Source organism: Atractosteus spatula, chromosome 8 (assembly GCF_055471065.1).
Source record: "Atractosteus spatula isolate fAtrSpa1 chromosome 8, fAtrSpa1.hap1, whole genome shotgun sequence".
NCBI lineage: Eukaryota > Metazoa > Chordata > Actinopteri > Semionotiformes > Lepisosteidae > Atractosteus > Atractosteus spatula.
This window is the reverse complement of record NC_142713.1, coordinates 29,782,522-29,801,555: the sequence shown is the minus strand read 5'-3', so window position 1 is coordinate 29,801,555 and position 19,034 is coordinate 29,782,522. Positions and strand designations below refer to the sequence as shown.

Genomic DNA, 19,034 nt, shown 5'->3' with positions numbered 1-19,034 from the left:
ATTAAGTAAACGCTTCTATGAAATGGAAAGTCTGATGAGAAGCTGAAAGGGAGCTCAGGCTAGGGTAATCAGACCAGGAAATAGCTCTTTACTTCAATCCTTTTTGAAAGATTTTCTGAGAGTCTGTAATTAAACTCTTAATTTACTTGCTGCAGAAAAAGAAACTGCTTGCCTTGTTAAAGACAACCTTTAGCTCGAGCGACTGCATTAAGCTGCGATTTCTTTTCTCCTTTATTATTTTTTTTTCCTCCCTGGGAGAGGGCTGGAGCTGGTGTGTTTTGGGGGGCAAAGAAATAACAAGCGGAGTTTTCCCGAGTGTTAATGATGTCCTTTCGCAAACGTGTCAGCAGAAAATGATTAAATTCCACCTCTTGTTCACCAGATCACTTTGCGCGGGCATGTATCTAACTGTAAGACAGCTGCTGATGATCACATCTGTGAAGAACATTAGGTGGCATACCTCTTCATCTGCACATTTTCTTTTTTTATTATTATTTTTTTGCCTGTGAATAATTCATATGATTATGAAAGGGGAGGAGGGCAGAGGAGAAGGGGATAGTCTTTATTCTCTACATCTTTATGCTTTTTTTCCTCTACTTTTGTTTCTGTTGCATGGTTAAAATATCTCTCTGTAAATTGCATGATTGGGAAGATAGCCTGCTTTCAAATAATTTAATTCATGACAAAACCTAATTACTGTCAGGTAATACCCTGTCAGCTTTAATGCATTTCATCAGTCATAATGAAAAGAGGAGCATTTTATGACCCATCTAATTATCATTACATTTTAGGGGAAAATGAATGGCATGGAGCTGAATGTTAACTATTGATTCCATTCGCATTCTCTTTTCAAATGTGGCGTGGCATATAATTTATCCATTGCCTCTTTATGTCTATAAAAAGAACACACACATACACACCCACACATGCAAACAAAACAGAAAAGAAAACAGACTCAAGACGAAGAGCAGAAGACTCATAAACGAGTATTTAGGAATCTGTCACCAGCAGAGGCGAGAGAAAGAGAAATAAAGTAGTATAGTACCTTCCTGGCTGGTACTGGCATTACGATGCCTAATGCCACAAGTCCAAACAGAGCACTAATTAGCACAGAGTGATGTCACCCTAGGCATAGGAATAATCCCATCATTTAATTATCAGAATGATTTAAACAAAGATTTGCATAGATGCACTAATCAGTAGCAATGAATTACAGAGCGTCTCTTGCCAATGAGAGGTAGCAGATCATAGAGTTGGAAGGGAAAAAAAAACTCATCTCCTTGAACATAATTAATTTAATTGTCCTCATTAGCTGTACCATTTGTTTTGATTTTATTTCTGTCTTTCTCTCTCTCTCACTTGCTGTCCCTCTCCACATCCATACACCCTCGCTGTCTCTCTCTCTCCCTCCTTCTCTCAACTCCCCGCATATTGGCTGACAGAGGTAGTAGTGTGCCGTGTGTGAAGCTGTTGTGCAGAGGTAGAGTAGGCAGAGCAAAACGGCGACTGAGTATGAGGATATAACAACAAGATAAAAAGCCAACAAAAAAAACAACAACAACAACAACTTTATCAGCCACGCGATTCGGAGCGGAAAAAGAAAGCCGGAGTCAAAGCTACTGTTGTCAAACTGTTCAATAGGAGCGTCTCATTAATCTGCCCTTCCCTGCCTGCCTTGGGTTCTGGAGTCGCTGGCTGTGGAGGTTAGTGCCTGAGTGCTGCTTGTTTTCTTCCCCGCTCCCTGACGTTTGACTTTGCACATTGCAGAGTTTGCTTTTCAGTTTGGGAGTTGCATGTGGTTGGACAAGCAGGTACCAGTAAGATCAAATTAAAAGACAAAAATACACACAGAAGAGAAAACAATATAGAGGAGTGATTTCACCTTTTTTTTTCCTCTTTTCCAATAATGAACAAGTGCTTTTAAAAAGTGTCACAGATATCTTTGAATTCTGTATCTTAACTGATGTGCCTTAAAATAAAGTTTTAAAGAATCTGCTTGATTCATTTGTCTTAGTGATTTGTGACCCCAAAATATTAATTACTACGAAAGGCACGGCGTTAATGCATGTAGCATCCAAACCAATGTAAGGGGCATATTTGTTTACAAATGAAATCTATGGAAAATCTGAATGTTCTCTTCTTATTCATTTTAGCTTTAATTGGTTGTCCTGAGAAGTGGTAAGCAGGGGTGGGGGGGACTAAATATCTCGCCTAGTGGATAGTAGTCAACCTGAAAGTTCAACTGAATTTTGCAAGTAAAAGGCAATGTACTGGATGTCAGTCGCAGGTTTCTTCTACGGCAGAGATGTCCAGTCCTGATCCTGGAGGGCCTGTGTGTGTATGTGTGTGTGTGTGTGTGTGTGTGTGTGTGTGTGTGTGTGTGGTCATTCTTACTCAGATCGTAATGAGCAAAACCAGCTGATTATTGGCCTTACTGGACTAATGTAGTAGTTTCTTCCAGCTCTTCAGGTGCTGCTGCTTTAAAGTGACCTTCAAAACATGCAGAAATAGCGAATACCTAGGACCAGGATTGGACAACCCTGTTCTAAAGTCTTTCTCACAAAATTAAATTGTGTCAAAGTTTGCAATGAGTCTTCTGTACAATGTGCACTACACACTTTTATCTGCTCAGACAAGATATTTTGTGTCTGTCTATTGATCTTTGTATATAAATTTCATACATTGTATATTGATCACACTTGCAAATTGCAATCAGTGAGGCCATAGAACAGATTTATTAAATGACGTTTCTAACCAGAATAAGAGATACAAAAATATTTGTAATATTTCCAAGTAACTTTATTTAAAGCCTTTTCACTTGAAAAATATGTACTGTATACTATCTTCTTTTAGGTCACTAAAAAGCAAACTGGTTATTGTTAGCGCAAATCTCTTACAAATTAATCTTTATATATACATTAGTTCAAATGTTACAAATACTGTTCTAGTACTTATTTTCTGTTTGTTCTGTTGATAAAAATACAATCTTTTATTCAAGTGCTCTTGAAGGGAAGATAAATTAGCAGGACCTGTTTTTAAATATTGTATTAGTTCATGCCTCTGTGAAAAGTAAGAGCAATCAACCTGTTAAACATGTCACTCAAAAAAATGGCAAAAAACTAACACCAAATAATCCTTGTCATCATCACACTTCAAGGACTGTTCAATACAATCTGTGCAACTACCATTCATACAAACATTAAAACCTTGTCATATCATTGTATCCCATTATTACAGATTTCATATGCTTAAAGAAAGTCAGACAGCTGAACAGACAGATGTAGTGTGACACTGAAAATTATGAATGCCTTCTACATTTTCACAGTTTTTGAAGTGCTTGAAAATATAAGTAATATAAAATTTAATATTACACATCCAGGTGTTTATATATAAAATGTGTCAAAAGAAGATTCTGTATTATAGCTTACAAAGCACTGTAGTTATATTTAAGACAGCTTACATTTCAAAGCAAATAAAGTGACAAAAATCAATTACCTAAGTCCTAAAATGTAAGCATAAAGTTTCTCTGAAGGGTACTGCTATATTTTCAGATGTTTTCTCTTACTAAATTATAAATTAATTGAGACTCAATTTAAATAACTGATCTTCAGAGAGACTTAAAAAAGTATTAATAATAAATCTAACATTTTAAAAGAATGCAGCTAATTAGTGTTGTTTTGAGTCATAGCCTTTAATGACAAATTATGGTATTCTTGTACTTTTGAGAGGCACGTTAATAACAACTCAAAATACAGTAGGATGAAGTAATCAAGTATCTTCTCTGTTTTCATCTATTGATATCAAGATTGCCTTGATAGATACATTGTAAGATCTTCAGAGAAAAAGAAACTAAGTGTCAGATGTGAAATCCGTGGAAATCGCATGCACAAAGCAGAAAATCAGTGTCTTCTTCACTGATCTTTCACGTGAAAACCTTCAAAAGTACTTAAGAATTCACAGAACACTGCACATACAGTAACTGATTCATTAACTAAGTCATCCCTCCATCATGATAAAGATATATTCATCGTTTTTTTTTCTATAAATTAGATGTATTCAGCGTTCTACTTAAGGTACTGTATTATTTGACCATTTAAAATGATTTCTACAATTCCGTTTTTAATTGCCAAATGTCAAAGCCTTTACCCCAGCTTTGCATAAAAAACAACTGCCTAACAAAAATAAAAAGATATGTCACGAATAACACAAGTCCATCTGTGGACTTTATAGTTCTATGTAGATTTAGAGTTTGCATGCGTCCAAGTTTTACAAGTAGGAGGTTATTTGTTAACTGCATAACTAAACCAAAGCGACACGATGGCTTCCCGGTTTTCGCAGTTCCTCTCTTGCTACTTCAGGCACCTGGGCTTCCTTCCAGACTAGGCCCCTTCTGTATGGAGTCTGTATGTTCTGCCCGTTTTTATCGAGTGTTTCGAGAAGGGGAAATTAAGATTGTCCTTCAAACGTTTTACAGGTAATGAAGATATTGGTATGTGAATTTAATGGATGGCATTTACTGTACGTAAAAAGGCTTTAATTTTTCTCCCAAATTATTTTTTAAATGATTTTGTACAGTATATACAGAATGTAGGACTGAACATAGAGGTCGCTAATAGGAAGATTGCAGCGTGATTAAAAAAATAAAAATATTTAATGACATACAAACATGCAATGCTTACTGTATGTTAGGAGCTAATGCGTATCTTTATTGCCCTCTATGGTTACAATCCAATTTTTTTATAAATGGAATAAAGAGGGAAAAAAAGTTTTCTTATTTAACTTACTCATAATAACTCAATGCTCCAACAGTGAAGGCCATGTGGTAGGGGAAACTATCGGCGTCAGTTCCTTGTAAAGATGCTGCCTCTCAAAACTGCATCCCTAGAAAGGCGCTTTGCTCCGTATTACTTGCTATTGTTTTACCAGTTTGCGCAGCAGTATGTCTTCTTCTCCACTATTGCTTTCTTTCTAAGCGTTCTGTCTTGTTTTCGGATTATCTGTAAACACACGGTAATGTCTCCACGACGTGGGAAATTGCTGCTTCACTGCGGTGCTAGCAGAGAACTGTACATCGCTGGCTTAGTGTATTTGATACGTGTTGGCACGTGTGTGGCTGTGTGTGCGCGCTCTGGTTCCTCGGTCTTGCAGCAATAACTGAATGACCTTTTCTTGCTGTGTTATGTCTCGCTGGTGAGGGATTGGACTCGTAGGTGATAAAGCTAGGGTTCTCTGTGCTCCATCCCTCAGTCACTGATGGGTAAGTTGTTCTGAGCCCCTCAGTATACTACACGGGAGCTCAGCGGCGGATGTAAAGAGAACACCTGTAGCTCTGTTGCCTAACACTGCAATTAACTGCTTGCGGATCCATGCGGACCTCATTATTTTAAACTTAAAGATCTCAGATACGTCTCGGGCAATGCTTGCTTTATGAACTTTAGCTCTGAAGGGAGAAAGGTTGAAACTGCGCTACTGTGCCTGTTTTTAACTGAGTCCTTTTGCATTACTTGGCGAAGAAGGTGAGTAAAGTGCAGCTGCACAAAATGGATTGACGTGTACCGTACTTCAGTACTGTAGAACATTTTGAGACCCTCTTTTTTAAATATGGGGTGCTTGTGGAATCTTTAAGTTATGCATGCTTAATACAGAAATGATATTTAACTTAATTCATTGGGTTAAGGGGGGAAAAAGGCACCCATTCACTTTTTTTTAACAAAAACACTTAAAACGAGCGCCTTCACCAATGATGTTGTGTTAGCGCTGTGCATTTTAAAACCGTTATTTGTGGATTTAGTGAAGTTTTGTGTAGAAATGGATAATTTTCTTTATAGAAAGGAACACTTGTTGGAATTGCAACCACGCATTTACCAGGGTTTGCGTTACTCATTTGAAGTGCCTTTTCTGAGCAGAAACAGACTGTAAATACCGTGATGTAGATGAAAACATCACGATTATAGATGGAAACTAGAATATGCTGAAACTTTGCTCTGTGTGTAGAATAATTCAAGAATAAGGTAAGAGGTAAAGAACAGTAAGGAGCTGTTAACTGTAACAATCGAAAGTTTTTAAACAGTTTAAACATTGGTTTCAAACCCTCTCGGAAAACGCTTTGAATATGAACATTTTAGATACGACTCATGCCACTTAAAATAATGTTTTAAAAATAATAGCTTGTTTGTATTTACGGGCAAATAACGTGTTTTATAATGTATAAAATGTCCCCATATCCCACCGTTACTGTCAGGAGCATCATTTAACGAGGACAATTGTTGATGATGTTCTTTATGCAATTCGTTACGGCTTTTATCTCCGTGTTTTAATTTACACGATGTTTACAATCCGCGTTATCCACTGTGGATAGGGTATACTGTAGTGAATATGAATGAGAGTTCACGTACACACTGATACTTACTGTAGGATATGTTCCAAGTAAATACGCAGATAAAGGGAAAGAGATTTGCAGAATGAAAAAGACGTTTTGTTTAAGGTATAATTGTTTTAGGCTTTAAAACTGCGCTAAACAAAAAAATACATCGCACATCTCAGTTCTACGCAGTGCACTTGTCTGTGTCCAGTTGGGTAACGGCGCTAAAGATACTTTCGCCGGTGTGCATCAGGCGTTAACTTTCCATCTGCAACAGACAAGGAAACGTCAGTTTAAAACTACAATGTGTTTTGTTGATATTATGTGCTAAGGCTGTTGATTGAAGCCATTCCGTGGTATTTGATTAAATTCATTATACAAGGCGCTGAAACTGGCTAACATTCGCAAGTAAAGCATGAGGGGATTATAAGATTACAGCGCCGTTAAAGGGGTAAGCATGTGCTTTTGTCATCCGCTGTCATTTGCTCACTACCACTCGTATAGCAGCGGCTGCAAGACTTCCTTTTCATAATCGAGTACTGATGTGACAAACGTTGGCTACGTTTAGTAGGCGATAGTGGTAGCAGGTCTTTCCTTATTTTCCTGTTTGTTTTATTTTTTGTCTGGAGCGAGGTTCTCACTTTGAACAATAGGAAGCCACCCTCAGCGTGCGAGCATACAGCTGCTCAGTTCATCCAAAGAAACGAAGCATTTTTTTTTTGTCTCTCGAGTTGCATGGTGGTTGGGGTGCTGAAGTCACCAAATGCAGAAAAGGGAGAAAAGTTTCGGTAAGGATTTTTCGCTGTGCTGGTACTTATTCTTTTTCTTTAGCTTTCTGAGTGTTCACCTTGTCTCGTTTTATTTTAGGAACGTGTGTTGTGTAGGAATCGATGGTGTGAGCAGACCCGTGATCTGAAGTATTCCATAGCTTTGGGATGAGGGGTGTTTTTTCCGTTTATCTTCAATATTGTTCTCGGAGGCTTTAATTGCTTTCAAGAACGTTGGCTGGTGCCAATTATTCTGGCAGGTTTAATGGATAGCTTCAAAATGTTCCCGCTGAATGCTGTAGATAAAGACTACGTTTAGCACCAAAGACTAAGCACATTAACTCAGAAAGTGATTTTTTTGGTCTTGTTTTGTTGTGCATGCAAGCTGCATCGAAAATTGGGTTCGCTGTTGCAAATCTCTTATTGGCCTTTGCCAAGCACTAGCACTTTGCTACCATGGCAACTGTAATTAAACTGATAAGAGTGGAAAAATGTCAGTATCGCCGAGTCTTGCAGCTGCAAAGGGGAGAAAAGGAGAATCAGATTGGGTCTCAGCTCCATGGCATGCAGTCGTCACGTAGTTTATATATATATACTCCGTAAAATGGTATGAGCTCAATTTATAAGGGTTCGGACATCTATTTGTATGAGGTACCCTGAGGGAGTTTGAGTAACATCGGGAAACAGGCAAGGGAGTTCACAGAGAACCTGCGGGGTTGCTCTGGGCGAACGCACAGGGAAAGAAAAAAAAATCTTTTAGGCCCAATCCAGCTTTATTTTCCTAAATCTTTTGTTCACTGTTGCTTGGCAATTGGAAAATCGAAGTGGCGAAATTCCTTTCATCTGGATCACTAGACTCCTGGCAGCCTGTTTTCTTAATTTAATAATGAACGAAATTTAGAAAAAGAAAGCTTCTGATTTTTAAGGCAGTGGTTCAGCGCATTATACAATCTGTCCCAACGCGTCTAAATCTGATTGCAGGCTGAGAAGAGTTGAAACTCTTACTACTTTTCGTTTGTTAATGAGTTGCGGTTACTTTGTTGTGTTAACCAGTGAAGCTGAGACTGCGCGGATGAGTGCCACAGAACAAGGATGCATAATGGGAGCAATCAACCGTACGTGTTTCTTACAATACAATCCAGCCAATTAAAAGCTCACCAGTTTAAATGAAATGAAATAAAATGGGTGTCTGCTCATTACTGCAAACAGAATGACCCTTCAAGCTATTTTATGTATGCCCTAGCTGCTTTTTTTCTATTAAATAAAGGGTCTATATAAGATTTCTATCAAATACCGAGTTACGGCCACGTAAAAAAATGCATTGTTCCAAGGCTGTTAAAACGAGTTTTCAGGACTTTGAAATAATCTCTCGGAAAGGTTGTACTGTCTTTAAACATGATTCTGAACTGTTCTATTTTTTTCACAAAGATTGCAGCTTCTGTTAAAATGTTTTTCTGCTAAGCAGGATATTAATACAAATATTCCTTTTTTTAACATTCAGTTTATCATTCATTAATGCATCCCAAGACTGTTTCACACACGTACAACTTTTCATGCGTTAGTACTGTATATTGCTGTTAAAAAGTCAAAATCTTTGTAACAGTTGATATTTATGTCTTGTGTTGAGCGTAAAGCGAATAATGGATTCCAGTATAGGTCAGTGAAGTTCGCTGTTTAGGTCGGTTACATATTTTCCGTTAGTGGTTACTTGGGAAATAAATGTGTGGTCTATATGATTTTCCATATATTCCTTGTAATGTCCATAATAAGAAAGTATTAAGCGACCCGTACACATGCCGTTTGAAAAGCGTTGCAGACAACGTTTGCTAGTGTGTTTTAATAATGTGTTAATCGAAGAGAAAAATAAAACACAATCCACAATATTCAAATGAGAACTCTCCACAGTGAAGCATAAGCCCCTTGTGCCTGGTAAGATACATGTTTCAGTTTTTATGCAGTGCTTATCCTTCAGCGGCCTGAACAGTTAACTGTTCCCTGTCATATATATTCCTTTTCCTCATTTATCCCACTTTCTCTTAAAATAATTTCCAAACAAGAGGAAACTGACTAATGCTGTAGATTTACCCTTTTTTATCTTATGAGTGATTCATTATTTTACAGAACTGAGATATTTAAAACACAAATCCACATACAGTAATAGCCTGTTATTCCATTACATACAGTAGAACCACAGTTTTCACTGTGGTCATGTTAGTTGACTATTTTAAGATTAAACCTAAATATAGCCTTTTTTTCCATCTTTGACCATATGCTGTTTTCAAGGCATAGCTGATACTGTAATTCTGTCTCAAACTGCATGTAAAAAGACCCATCAATTTAAGAATGCAATCCTTCCTTTTTCGGTTTTCATACTAACTCAATAATTTATAATAAGTTATAGTTCTTGATGATTGGTATGTAAAAACAAATATAATACAGACACCACATGTGTTCCACATGAAGTCCAACAGTCAGGAAATTAATCAAATAAGCAAGCAAAGAAGCAATCTGTAATTTAAAGGGCACAATGGGAGGTAATCGAGTATAAAATGAATAATGGATTCAGTTATAGGTCAGTAAAGGCCTGTATTGCTGGTGTTGTGTACATTTGCAGTTAAGCCAATGGTTTAGCAGTTTCTGTCAATATCGCGCTTTACTCAATCACATTCATTTTCATGTTAAAGAAACAACGTTGTGTTTGTGCAACACCAAATTAGTACTGTATCACACTACAACATTGTGTTGTTGTGGCAGCAATACTGTAAAATAAACAATAACTAAATGTTACATTCTGCTAATTGTGTATGATACACAAATGCTGCTCTGTGATATTAAAATTAAATATTAGTAGTACTAATGTACAGTGTATGAATCTCTTATTTGCCATTTTGGTGACGGATCTTTCAGTGTTTGGATGTATTCAGTTCCAAATGTCCAATAACTTTCATAATGATTAAGCTAGACACAGTACTGCATGAAACTTTATTGGTTCTTAACACATGTTCATGGTAGTGGAACTAAAACTGTGTTCATAATTCCCTTTTTTTCTTTAGTTTATAAACCAGATCTGGAGACATGCTGTTTAAGTGTACATGATTCTTCAAACAGGATGCACTGGAATCTGAATTCCTGCACCTCTCCTTAAATACTGGGCACTCGTGATTAATTTGGGATTTGGGATTGGGTCACTTTTAAAATACTAAATGTCAGTTTGGTGCATAGTGCATGTTTACACCAGTATTGCTAATTTTTGTTATTTGATTTTAATCTTAACACACTGTAGAACACAGACATGAATCTAATGTAATCTTTTTACAGTTTTTCTTATTTTGTTTTCCTGTTACTTAACTATAATGTTGTATTAAGGTTCTTGATTGCCGTTTCATAGACAGTCCTCTAAAATTTAACTGTTGTGCTACAGACTAGTTAATAGCCCCATACCTCCTTGAGTTGAAAATCGCCACAATGGAATGTAAGAATTTTGCAGGGCATTTGCAGAATTCACTGAGCTAAAACTGAATTTGCTGTGCTTTGATCTTTAACAGTTTTCAGTATATCGTTCGAGATGTTTTCTGCTTTATCATTGTCGTAATTTCATAATCAGGGTTACCATATATGAAAAGCAATCTAGGATAATAAGTCAAAAGAGCTACAGAGAAAAATAACATTTTCGAAGTTACCTATTTTAAATTTATCTGGAGGTTTGTTTGTGCACGAGTGTTTTTTTTTCTCTGTCAAATTCTAAGTAAACAAGTTTTTACATCAGTCAGTGTCCCCAATCCTTTTGCAATCAAACATTTACAGCGCAGGTGCCTATATATGAGTGAGTGCAGAGTTGGTATTGTTTATATTAGGAAGTCCTGCAAAAATTCATTTAACATTACTGAACTACGGCTCACTAAAATGTATCTTCAGATTCAAAAGAAGACAAAACACAAATGATGGTGTGTAGGAGTTGTATACCCCCTTAGCATGGCTGGAGCATACTAATTACTCTGTCCATGAGTCCACATTGTTACCTCAATATAGCTCTTTCATATCACTCTTGGGTTAGTGGATACACATGATGGTGACTGCGGAATCTTTTCAGCCTTCTCCCAGTGGAAGGTAAAATTCAGGATTTTTAGTTGCGAAAGACAGCTTTGATTGTAATAATCAATGATGTAGGAAAAAGAAGACTAGATATCACTGGTATAAAGGTGAGAAAATCAAAAGTGATGTTTATTTTTTTTTGCTTTTTTATGCAGTTAATGAAGATAAAATTTACAGGATAGGATTTAGAATCTATCTTCACAGCAGATATGTGTAATTGTTTTAAACTTCAGATGCGTAGAATAGTGAGTTCTACACTTTTTTAAAACAGTTTGATTATTTGAATTACCCATATAGCAAAGTTCAAGTACCAATATAGTAAGAGGATATTCACATTTTAATTTGCTGATTATTAATTTGTTTTCTCACACTAGAGATAGAGCTAGAATGCCCTGTAATGCAAACAGTTCCTTGGACTTATATGCAACCTGTTTTCATCACACATACTGTATGTGAAGTTGCTTATTTTCATTACGTCTGTTCAAGGTGTTCCATGATTAATTTGAACATTTTTTTGTCTTTTCAGATAATATTATATTTCAGTGACTAAAAGAAAGTTTGAAGCTACTTTATTTTCAAAGACTGAGGCTAAGTTGCTTTATGTATGTTTTTTTTCCAAACCAGATTAGTACCATTTGAGAGTAAAAAAGTTATTGCAGTGATCTGCGAATGTTCACTGAACTGCTTGGATCACGGGGCATTCTTTTCAAATGATTTCAGAAATTTTGCAAATACTGTACATTGGTTCACTACGATATTAATTGCCATATGTGCTAAATCTAAATTAATCATATTACTATTCTTTTCTTTCCATCATTAGGCAGCCACATATATCTAAAAAAGCCAATTTGTATAAAATAATTTCCTGTCTTGGCAAATTTCTTACACTCTTTCTAACTAACATACAGTATAGCACAGATTTTATGTGATTTGCAGAGGTTTCATCCGTTTTAGTTGTCCTTTAACCATTTTCCTGCTTTACCTCATGCAGTGCAACTATACTGCCAAATGATAGACACTGACTATCCTTTATTTTCTGCAATATACAGTATAATACTTTTTTCAAAATGTTTCTAAAGGTTTCATGTATGTATAAAAATAAAATTTTGTTGTAATTGTTACATGCAGTAGGCAATCATTTTCAGGATGTAACGAAGTGATTTTGTTTACTTAAAGATTTAATTTAAATATCAACTAACCTTAAAGAAATGACCAAGCTGGCATTATGACTAAGATTCACCTTTAAATTCTACAGTAGCTTTTAACTTTTTTTGTTTCATTGAACTTCATCTGCAGTTAACTGCACCACATGCATTGAGTAAACGTAGACTGAAGGAAATTTTCATTTTACAAATAGTGCTTTTAATAATGAAAGTAGCCTGTAATTATATTTCACTTAGAAACGTAGCTGCTGCATACATTTAAGGTGAAATGGATTTCATTGGTTGAAGCGTACCCGAGCAAATCAAACTGAATGAAAATGAGGAATTAAGCTGTATTAAATTTGTCTTTGATGCTTGTATGAATCCACTTTGAGAAAGCCAACTGATAGTATTTTGGAATAAGACACTCTATGAGTCTGCAGGTGATGGAAAGCAGTGATATGTTAATAGGATATTATGTGCTTGTAAAAGTGCACAACATGAATGCACACAAAAGTCACTTCAAAGACTTTTTGTGCAATGTACTCACTCCTATTAAAATAAGGACAGTTTTATAATGAACTGCAGGTAGTCAGGAGCTAAAAGCAGTGGTGCTTTTACAACTATTTTACAATTTTGAGCTTTCTCATAGAAAACAGTATAATGCTCAAAATTGGTACATCATTGAAATTTATGTATTTTTGTACATTTTTTCCAAAATGTAACTCTTGCCTTTGTATGGAATGTAGTGAATTACAACATGGTGGATAGTCTGTTGCTTGCAAAAGCCTGTAAATTTATATTTTAACTGCTATTCATACTGTACATGTTACAGGTCAATAGAATTATGTCCTTTTGCTGATGTCAGAAAGGGGATTTTTATTCAAATCACTTAACATTTATACACTAGTTTCTGATGAATGGCCCAGTATTGTTTAAAAGTTTTTTCTAAACGTTTTATACAGTCTTCTAGTTCTACACCATTAAAGTATTTTGCTTTAAAAAGGAACTAAAACAGGGGCAGCACTGTGGTGCAATGATTAGCATTGTTGTCTCGCAGTGCTGTGGCCCTGGGTTCAATTCCGGATCTGGGGTGCTGTCTGTGTGGAGTTTGTATGTTCTCCCTGTGTTTGCTTAGGTTTCCTCCTGGTGCTCCAGTTTCCTCCCACAGTCCAAAGACATATTGGTAGGTGAATTGGCCTCTGGGAAAACTGGGGCCCTGGTGCGAATGTGTTTTGGAGTGTTTGTGTCTACTGTACTGTATGTCTGCCCTTCGATGGACAGGTGTCCCGTCCAGTTTGTATCGCGCCTTGTGGCCTTTGCTTAGAGTGATAGGCTCCGGCTCCTTTGCAAGCCTGAATTGGATGGAAAATAGATAGACAGGTTTCTAAAACACAATAACAGTGCTGGTCCCAAAGGTGGACCTTTCCTTTTGATCAGTGGTTCTGAATTAAAAAAAAAAAATACATTCCACAAAGTTTTTTTTCTTCCATCAGCTATTTAAGACAAATTATTATTTGTAGATATTTCATGTGAAAACGTAAATGATCTGCCGTTATATTTGTATTCTTTTGATCATCATCGGCTGTAATGGATAGAACAATATGTAGGAATGTAATCATTTTAAACAATGTAGTCAAAACTTTATAAGCTGTGTTTTTTAAATGTAATGGTTTTTAATCTTGGTTCATGGCAATGAGAGTTTTTATATGAATTAGATAATACATTTGTATTTAAAAAATGAAAATACCTTCAAGTGCACAATATTTATCATGTATTACATACAGTATTGTCTTTTCCCCAAAGGATTTGTTAAATGTCTATAATGTCGGTTATGCATGATGTAAGAGCATTAGGTCAGGTTTACTATTTTTATGTAAGTACAATGTTATTAATTTTCACTTAATTTGTTTTTTAATCTACATTTCTTAAATTTGTAGCCTTCTATATACAGTAGGTTACTGTCAGCGGTTAAGCAGAATATAACTTTGGTGAATGGTGTTGATTTATCTAAACACACATAAAATTAGAATGATATATATTAAAAGAAATAATAACATTGGACAGTCTGAGCATTGTGCTTGTGTAAGTTTCAAAATCATGAGTATACAAATCACATTTTAGAAATGCAGTCGGGATCATCTGTAATGTTAGGTGTTTAAATATATTTATTTTCTTAAATATGTTCTAAGTGGAAAGGATTATATTTTATACTTATACTATTACCTGTACTGTTTCTAAAATGAGTATTTTGAACTTATTATTATTTGTATATTTTTGGTAGAGAGCTTTTGTTTAATAAAGTAGCTGGTTTTCACCTTGTTCAAAAAATTCAGCTCGGTTTATTTTAGGGTTGGCAAATGTGATCTTTTCTGTTTTTTTTATTATAAAATATAAAGTTTCTATACATGTTAGATGTGCATACCGGCTTGTATATTAAAGAATACTAAAGTATAATCACAACATTTTGAAACATAGTGTATGTAAGCATCAAGCAAAGAACAAAAGACCACATCAGGAAATCAAAATACTTAATAACACTGGAATTAACCAAAGCAGAGATGTTGTACTTATAGAGGCATTACTGACCCAGATCTTTGCTGGCGTTGCACTATTGTGCTGTAGGATTTCTATTGGGATTGGGGGTTTTCTGCCCACAGCCTAAGAAGACATACTGTAGGAGGGAGACTTTCAAGCTCTTTCCCACACTGTGAAATGTTCTCTCCTGTTTGTACCTCAAATTTTGCACCCGAGCAAACAAGGCATGGGTAGAAATGTATTGATATAAGAAAATCTGGAACTGGATGAACATGCCCTTTTTAAGTAGATCTTGTTTGTATATTATTCTCCGTCAGAAATTTAAACAGAAATAAGTCTCAGAGTTATGGTTCAGCACGATATACGGTAGTGTAACTTTATTGAACAGAAAGTCAGGCGAACATCATGAACCACAGTATGAAGCATTTACACATTTAAGAATTTGATCTTTAGTGTTTCTGCATGTGTGGTCTTAATCTTTTTGAGACATACTTTCTTTTTTAGTTTTTCTGTGTATTGGCAGTCTTGCTTTACACCTTGATATTCGGTTTGTGCCTGAAGACCACTTTGGACTTCTTGCATCCTGAAATCAGACTGATGCATAGGCTCTTTACACGGCACCGAATGAATCGGTAGCCTCCTGACACTGTACTGTAAGAGAAAAGAATTTGTACAGAAAATAAGAATAACCGTATGCTGTTATTCGTTTGTCTCTATACCGCAGGTATACAAATGCTCTCAGTCCAGCCAGACACCAAGCCAAAAGGTTGTGCTGGCTGCAACCGAAAAATCAAAGACCGATACCTTCTAAAGGCCTTGGACAAGTACTGGCATGAGGACTGCCTGAAGTGTGCCTGCTGTGACTGCCGTCTTGGCGAGGTGGGCTCCACACTCTACACAAAAGCCAACCTGATCCTCTGCCGACGGGACTACCTAAGGTACAAGCTCCGTCTTTGCCTGTGCGTTACACTTATTTGTTCACATGGCTGTAACAGTGTTGCCTCCAGTGAGAGACGGGGGCACTACGTGGTGGTTGTGTCAAGGTCAGGCAGCAGCAGGGGGGTGGGGGGTGGGAAAGAAACAGAGATGCCAATGAAAAAGCAGAGACTGCTGCCTTCTTTAGAAATGAATACTGACAAGAGCCGGGCTCCTCCTTCATTACCCTCATTGCACCATACTATAGCTTTACGCTGCTTCTGAAGAGTTACCCACACCTGCTTAAAGATGCCCAAAGAAGAAGCCTCTGAACTCATCAGCTGTTGGTTTCATCGACTGTAAATGTAATTTCAGATAAATTAATTTGGAGTTTGAAGTGGGGAGGGGTGTGGGCAAACCTCTGCTTTTCCTCCTTCTCTTTCTAAATCCCTTGCTGTTAGCTAGTCTACATTTGGATGATTTTTTTGCGAATCCAAAATTCTGACTTTAGTGTACCTTTAAGCTGTCCTAATACAGTACATGTAATACAGGAAATCGCCTAACTTGGAAATGTAAGCTGTCATTTTTTTATTGAATCTGTCGATTACGGTGTTTTTCCAGGCAGTTATTTGTCTTTACTATTTAGTCAGAGAGCTTGTTTAAAATATATTTTGTCCTATGACAGCATAGTATTTTTAGGGTATGATATAAGAACTGATGCACTGAAACAGTTACTGTATGTTGAAACAAAGGTTTAGATCTCTTTGGATCCTGATCCAATTGGAACGAAGCTCAGAGCATAACATTTCCTAAATGCATCTTTAGATCCTCTTTAGGTTTCTCCATTCACGATGCCCATTTTAACACTTTAAGACGCTGTACAATACCAGAATTCTTCTCCTGCAGGCTTCGTGGTGGGCGGTTATTTATATTCGGCCAGTGGCCCTTTTCTGCACGCTCATTCTTGTATCTGACTCAAACAGTATATCCATGTATTAAAAAACAAGATGACATCTGCGTCAGACTGTAAATATAACTGAATGTACCTGTATTGCGGTTCAGAGGACAGAGTACTGTGTTGCTCTTTTCCTTCTTAACAGTTCATTTTATTTCTCATTTGGGATGTGAGGATTCTGTTGCTGTTTTAGACTGTACACAAACAGGAGTTGCTTTTGGGAGTAACTGCTGTGAACTATTGCCAGAGGGTTAAAAAAGACTAAGATTATGATACAGTGCCAGGAGCCATAGTCTGCACTATCAAGGCAACATTTGTAACCCAAAGGCAAAAGTTTAGCTACTGCAATAAGAAAAAAAATTGAGGTGCAGTCTGTTTGGGAGGTCATTTTTTCATGTCTTCTCTAAGTTTCAGATAGTTTTAATCATTAATCTTAATGACTGTTGCTTACGTGAAATATTTGTTAGAGAGGATCAAATGGCATGTGTATTGATATGATTATTAGTTGAAAATTCATCAAGTGAATGTTAATATTAATGAGATATTATAAACTTTTTACTGCTTATATATTATTTGTGTAAGCCAATAAAATGCATCTGTATACACAGTAAAAATAAATGAATACTTGCATTAATCTGAATAGGAGGCATTAGAAACTGTTTGAAAGGCTTGGATTCTGTGTGTATGTTTCATTACTCAAGAACTTCAGCATTTTACATGAAAAGCTTCTTATTTTCCTAGAAACATCTACAGTATGCCTCCCTGAATGTCTTGCAAATAAGGGAATATTCCAAATGAGAATATTCCAAAGCCACATGATGTCAGGTTTAAAAAAATAGTGAATAAATGAAACAAAAGTTCAGAAGGCAATAACTAAGGTGTCTCTCTCCTCATATTTGAACTCATAAGTCTCCAAGTCATTGCTTCCTAAAAAACTTAAAATAAGCTTTCCCCCTCCACCACATCTCCATATTTGCTGTGATTCCTTGGTTAACTTCCTGACACCCTTCTCCTATAGCCAGGTGGCGTAAGACAAAGCTTCTTATTCCTGGCTCCTCAATAAACATTCCGACATTCATTTTCTTATTTGGGCATATTATTGCTCATGAAATCTGTTTTGCTGATAAACTGTGCTTATGTTTTTTTAATAGTTTGTTGGAGAGGGTTGACCGCACTGATTTCAACCATAATTGATATGGCTGTTAGGGCTATATAGCAATTCTTTGCATATATATTTTAAAAGCTGCAAGTAAAGCTGAAAATCTTCTATTTTCATTTTCACTGGATTGTGAGCTGTGTATGCCTCCTCTAGGCAGAAAATGAGAGAGTGCCTGGAATCAGTTTGGGTTGCCTGAGTAACATTTACTAATAATTTCATATTTTTAGAAAAAAGCATAAAACGGAGACTTCATGCATCTGTGTATGATATGCATTTAAGTCAATAGTATAGATAGTAATAGTATTAGTCTGGACGTAGTCTTAGTGAAGACAGAAAAATAGTGGGTTACCAGCTGCATCAGTCTGATAAGAAACTATTATTTTGGCTGATACTTTTATCTTAAGTGATTTACACTTACTTATACAGTTGGGTATAGTAATATATAGCAATCTGAGTGACGTACCTTACTGAAGGATACATCAGCAATGCCACACCCAGGTCTTGGGCCCACAGACTGTCAATTACAAGTCCGCTGACTGAGCCACTACTCCACTCCACTGCTGCCTGCCCTAAAACTATACGATTAGCTTAGCTGCTGATATATTTTATCCATGATTACTTCCGTATCCCCATGGGACTTGTACTGTGGCTTTAGAGGAAGCACTTAAAGATGTTCATTAACATTCCAATATGAAATCGGTGTTTACATTAGTAAGTGGGGTTTAGTTTCACGAGAAATTCACTGAATCTCACACGAAAATGCTAATTTACCATTAAAAAATACTGTTGTTTTTAGCTGTTATAGCTTCTGTATCATATGTGTACGCTTATTGCCAATTGCCGTGAGGAAAATTTTCTTGTATAAACTGGCACAGTTACATAGTTACTTTCTACTTTAAAAAAAATGGATATTAAAATGTCAGTCCCTTTTTATTCTTTCAATGCCCTAAACATTATACAACATGAGATTATTAGCAAATGACTTGCAATAGCGGCATTCAAAAACATTCTTCATTCAGTTTGTGAGGCATTGGTAACATACAGTACAGTTACTGTTAAAGACCAAGAACACAAACTACAAACTACAAACAGCACTTAAAAATCT

At 36.3% G+C, this 19,034-nt stretch overlaps 1 protein-coding gene across 4 annotated transcripts in view; it reads left to right on the top strand.

Annotated features, from left to right (window-relative positions):
- Positions 1-924: 924 nt before the first annotated feature.
- lmo3 (LIM domain only 3) overlaps positions 925-19,034 on the top strand; it is an 81,391-nt gene continuing 63,281 nt past the window's right edge. The window contains exons 1-2 of one of the 4 annotated variants that reach the window (XM_088923372.1): positions 925-1,703; positions 15,625-15,838. In XM_088923372.1, coding sequence (XP_088779498.1) covers positions 15,633-15,838 — 206 coding nt within the window. In that variant the 5' untranslated portion in view covers positions 925-1,703; positions 15,625-15,632. Of the gene's footprint in view, positions 1,704-5,203; positions 5,517-6,895; positions 7,150-15,624; positions 15,839-19,034 lie in introns of those variants that run through there. The other 3 variants (XM_088923371.1, XM_088923373.1, XM_088923370.1) reach the window with 3 other exon arrangements.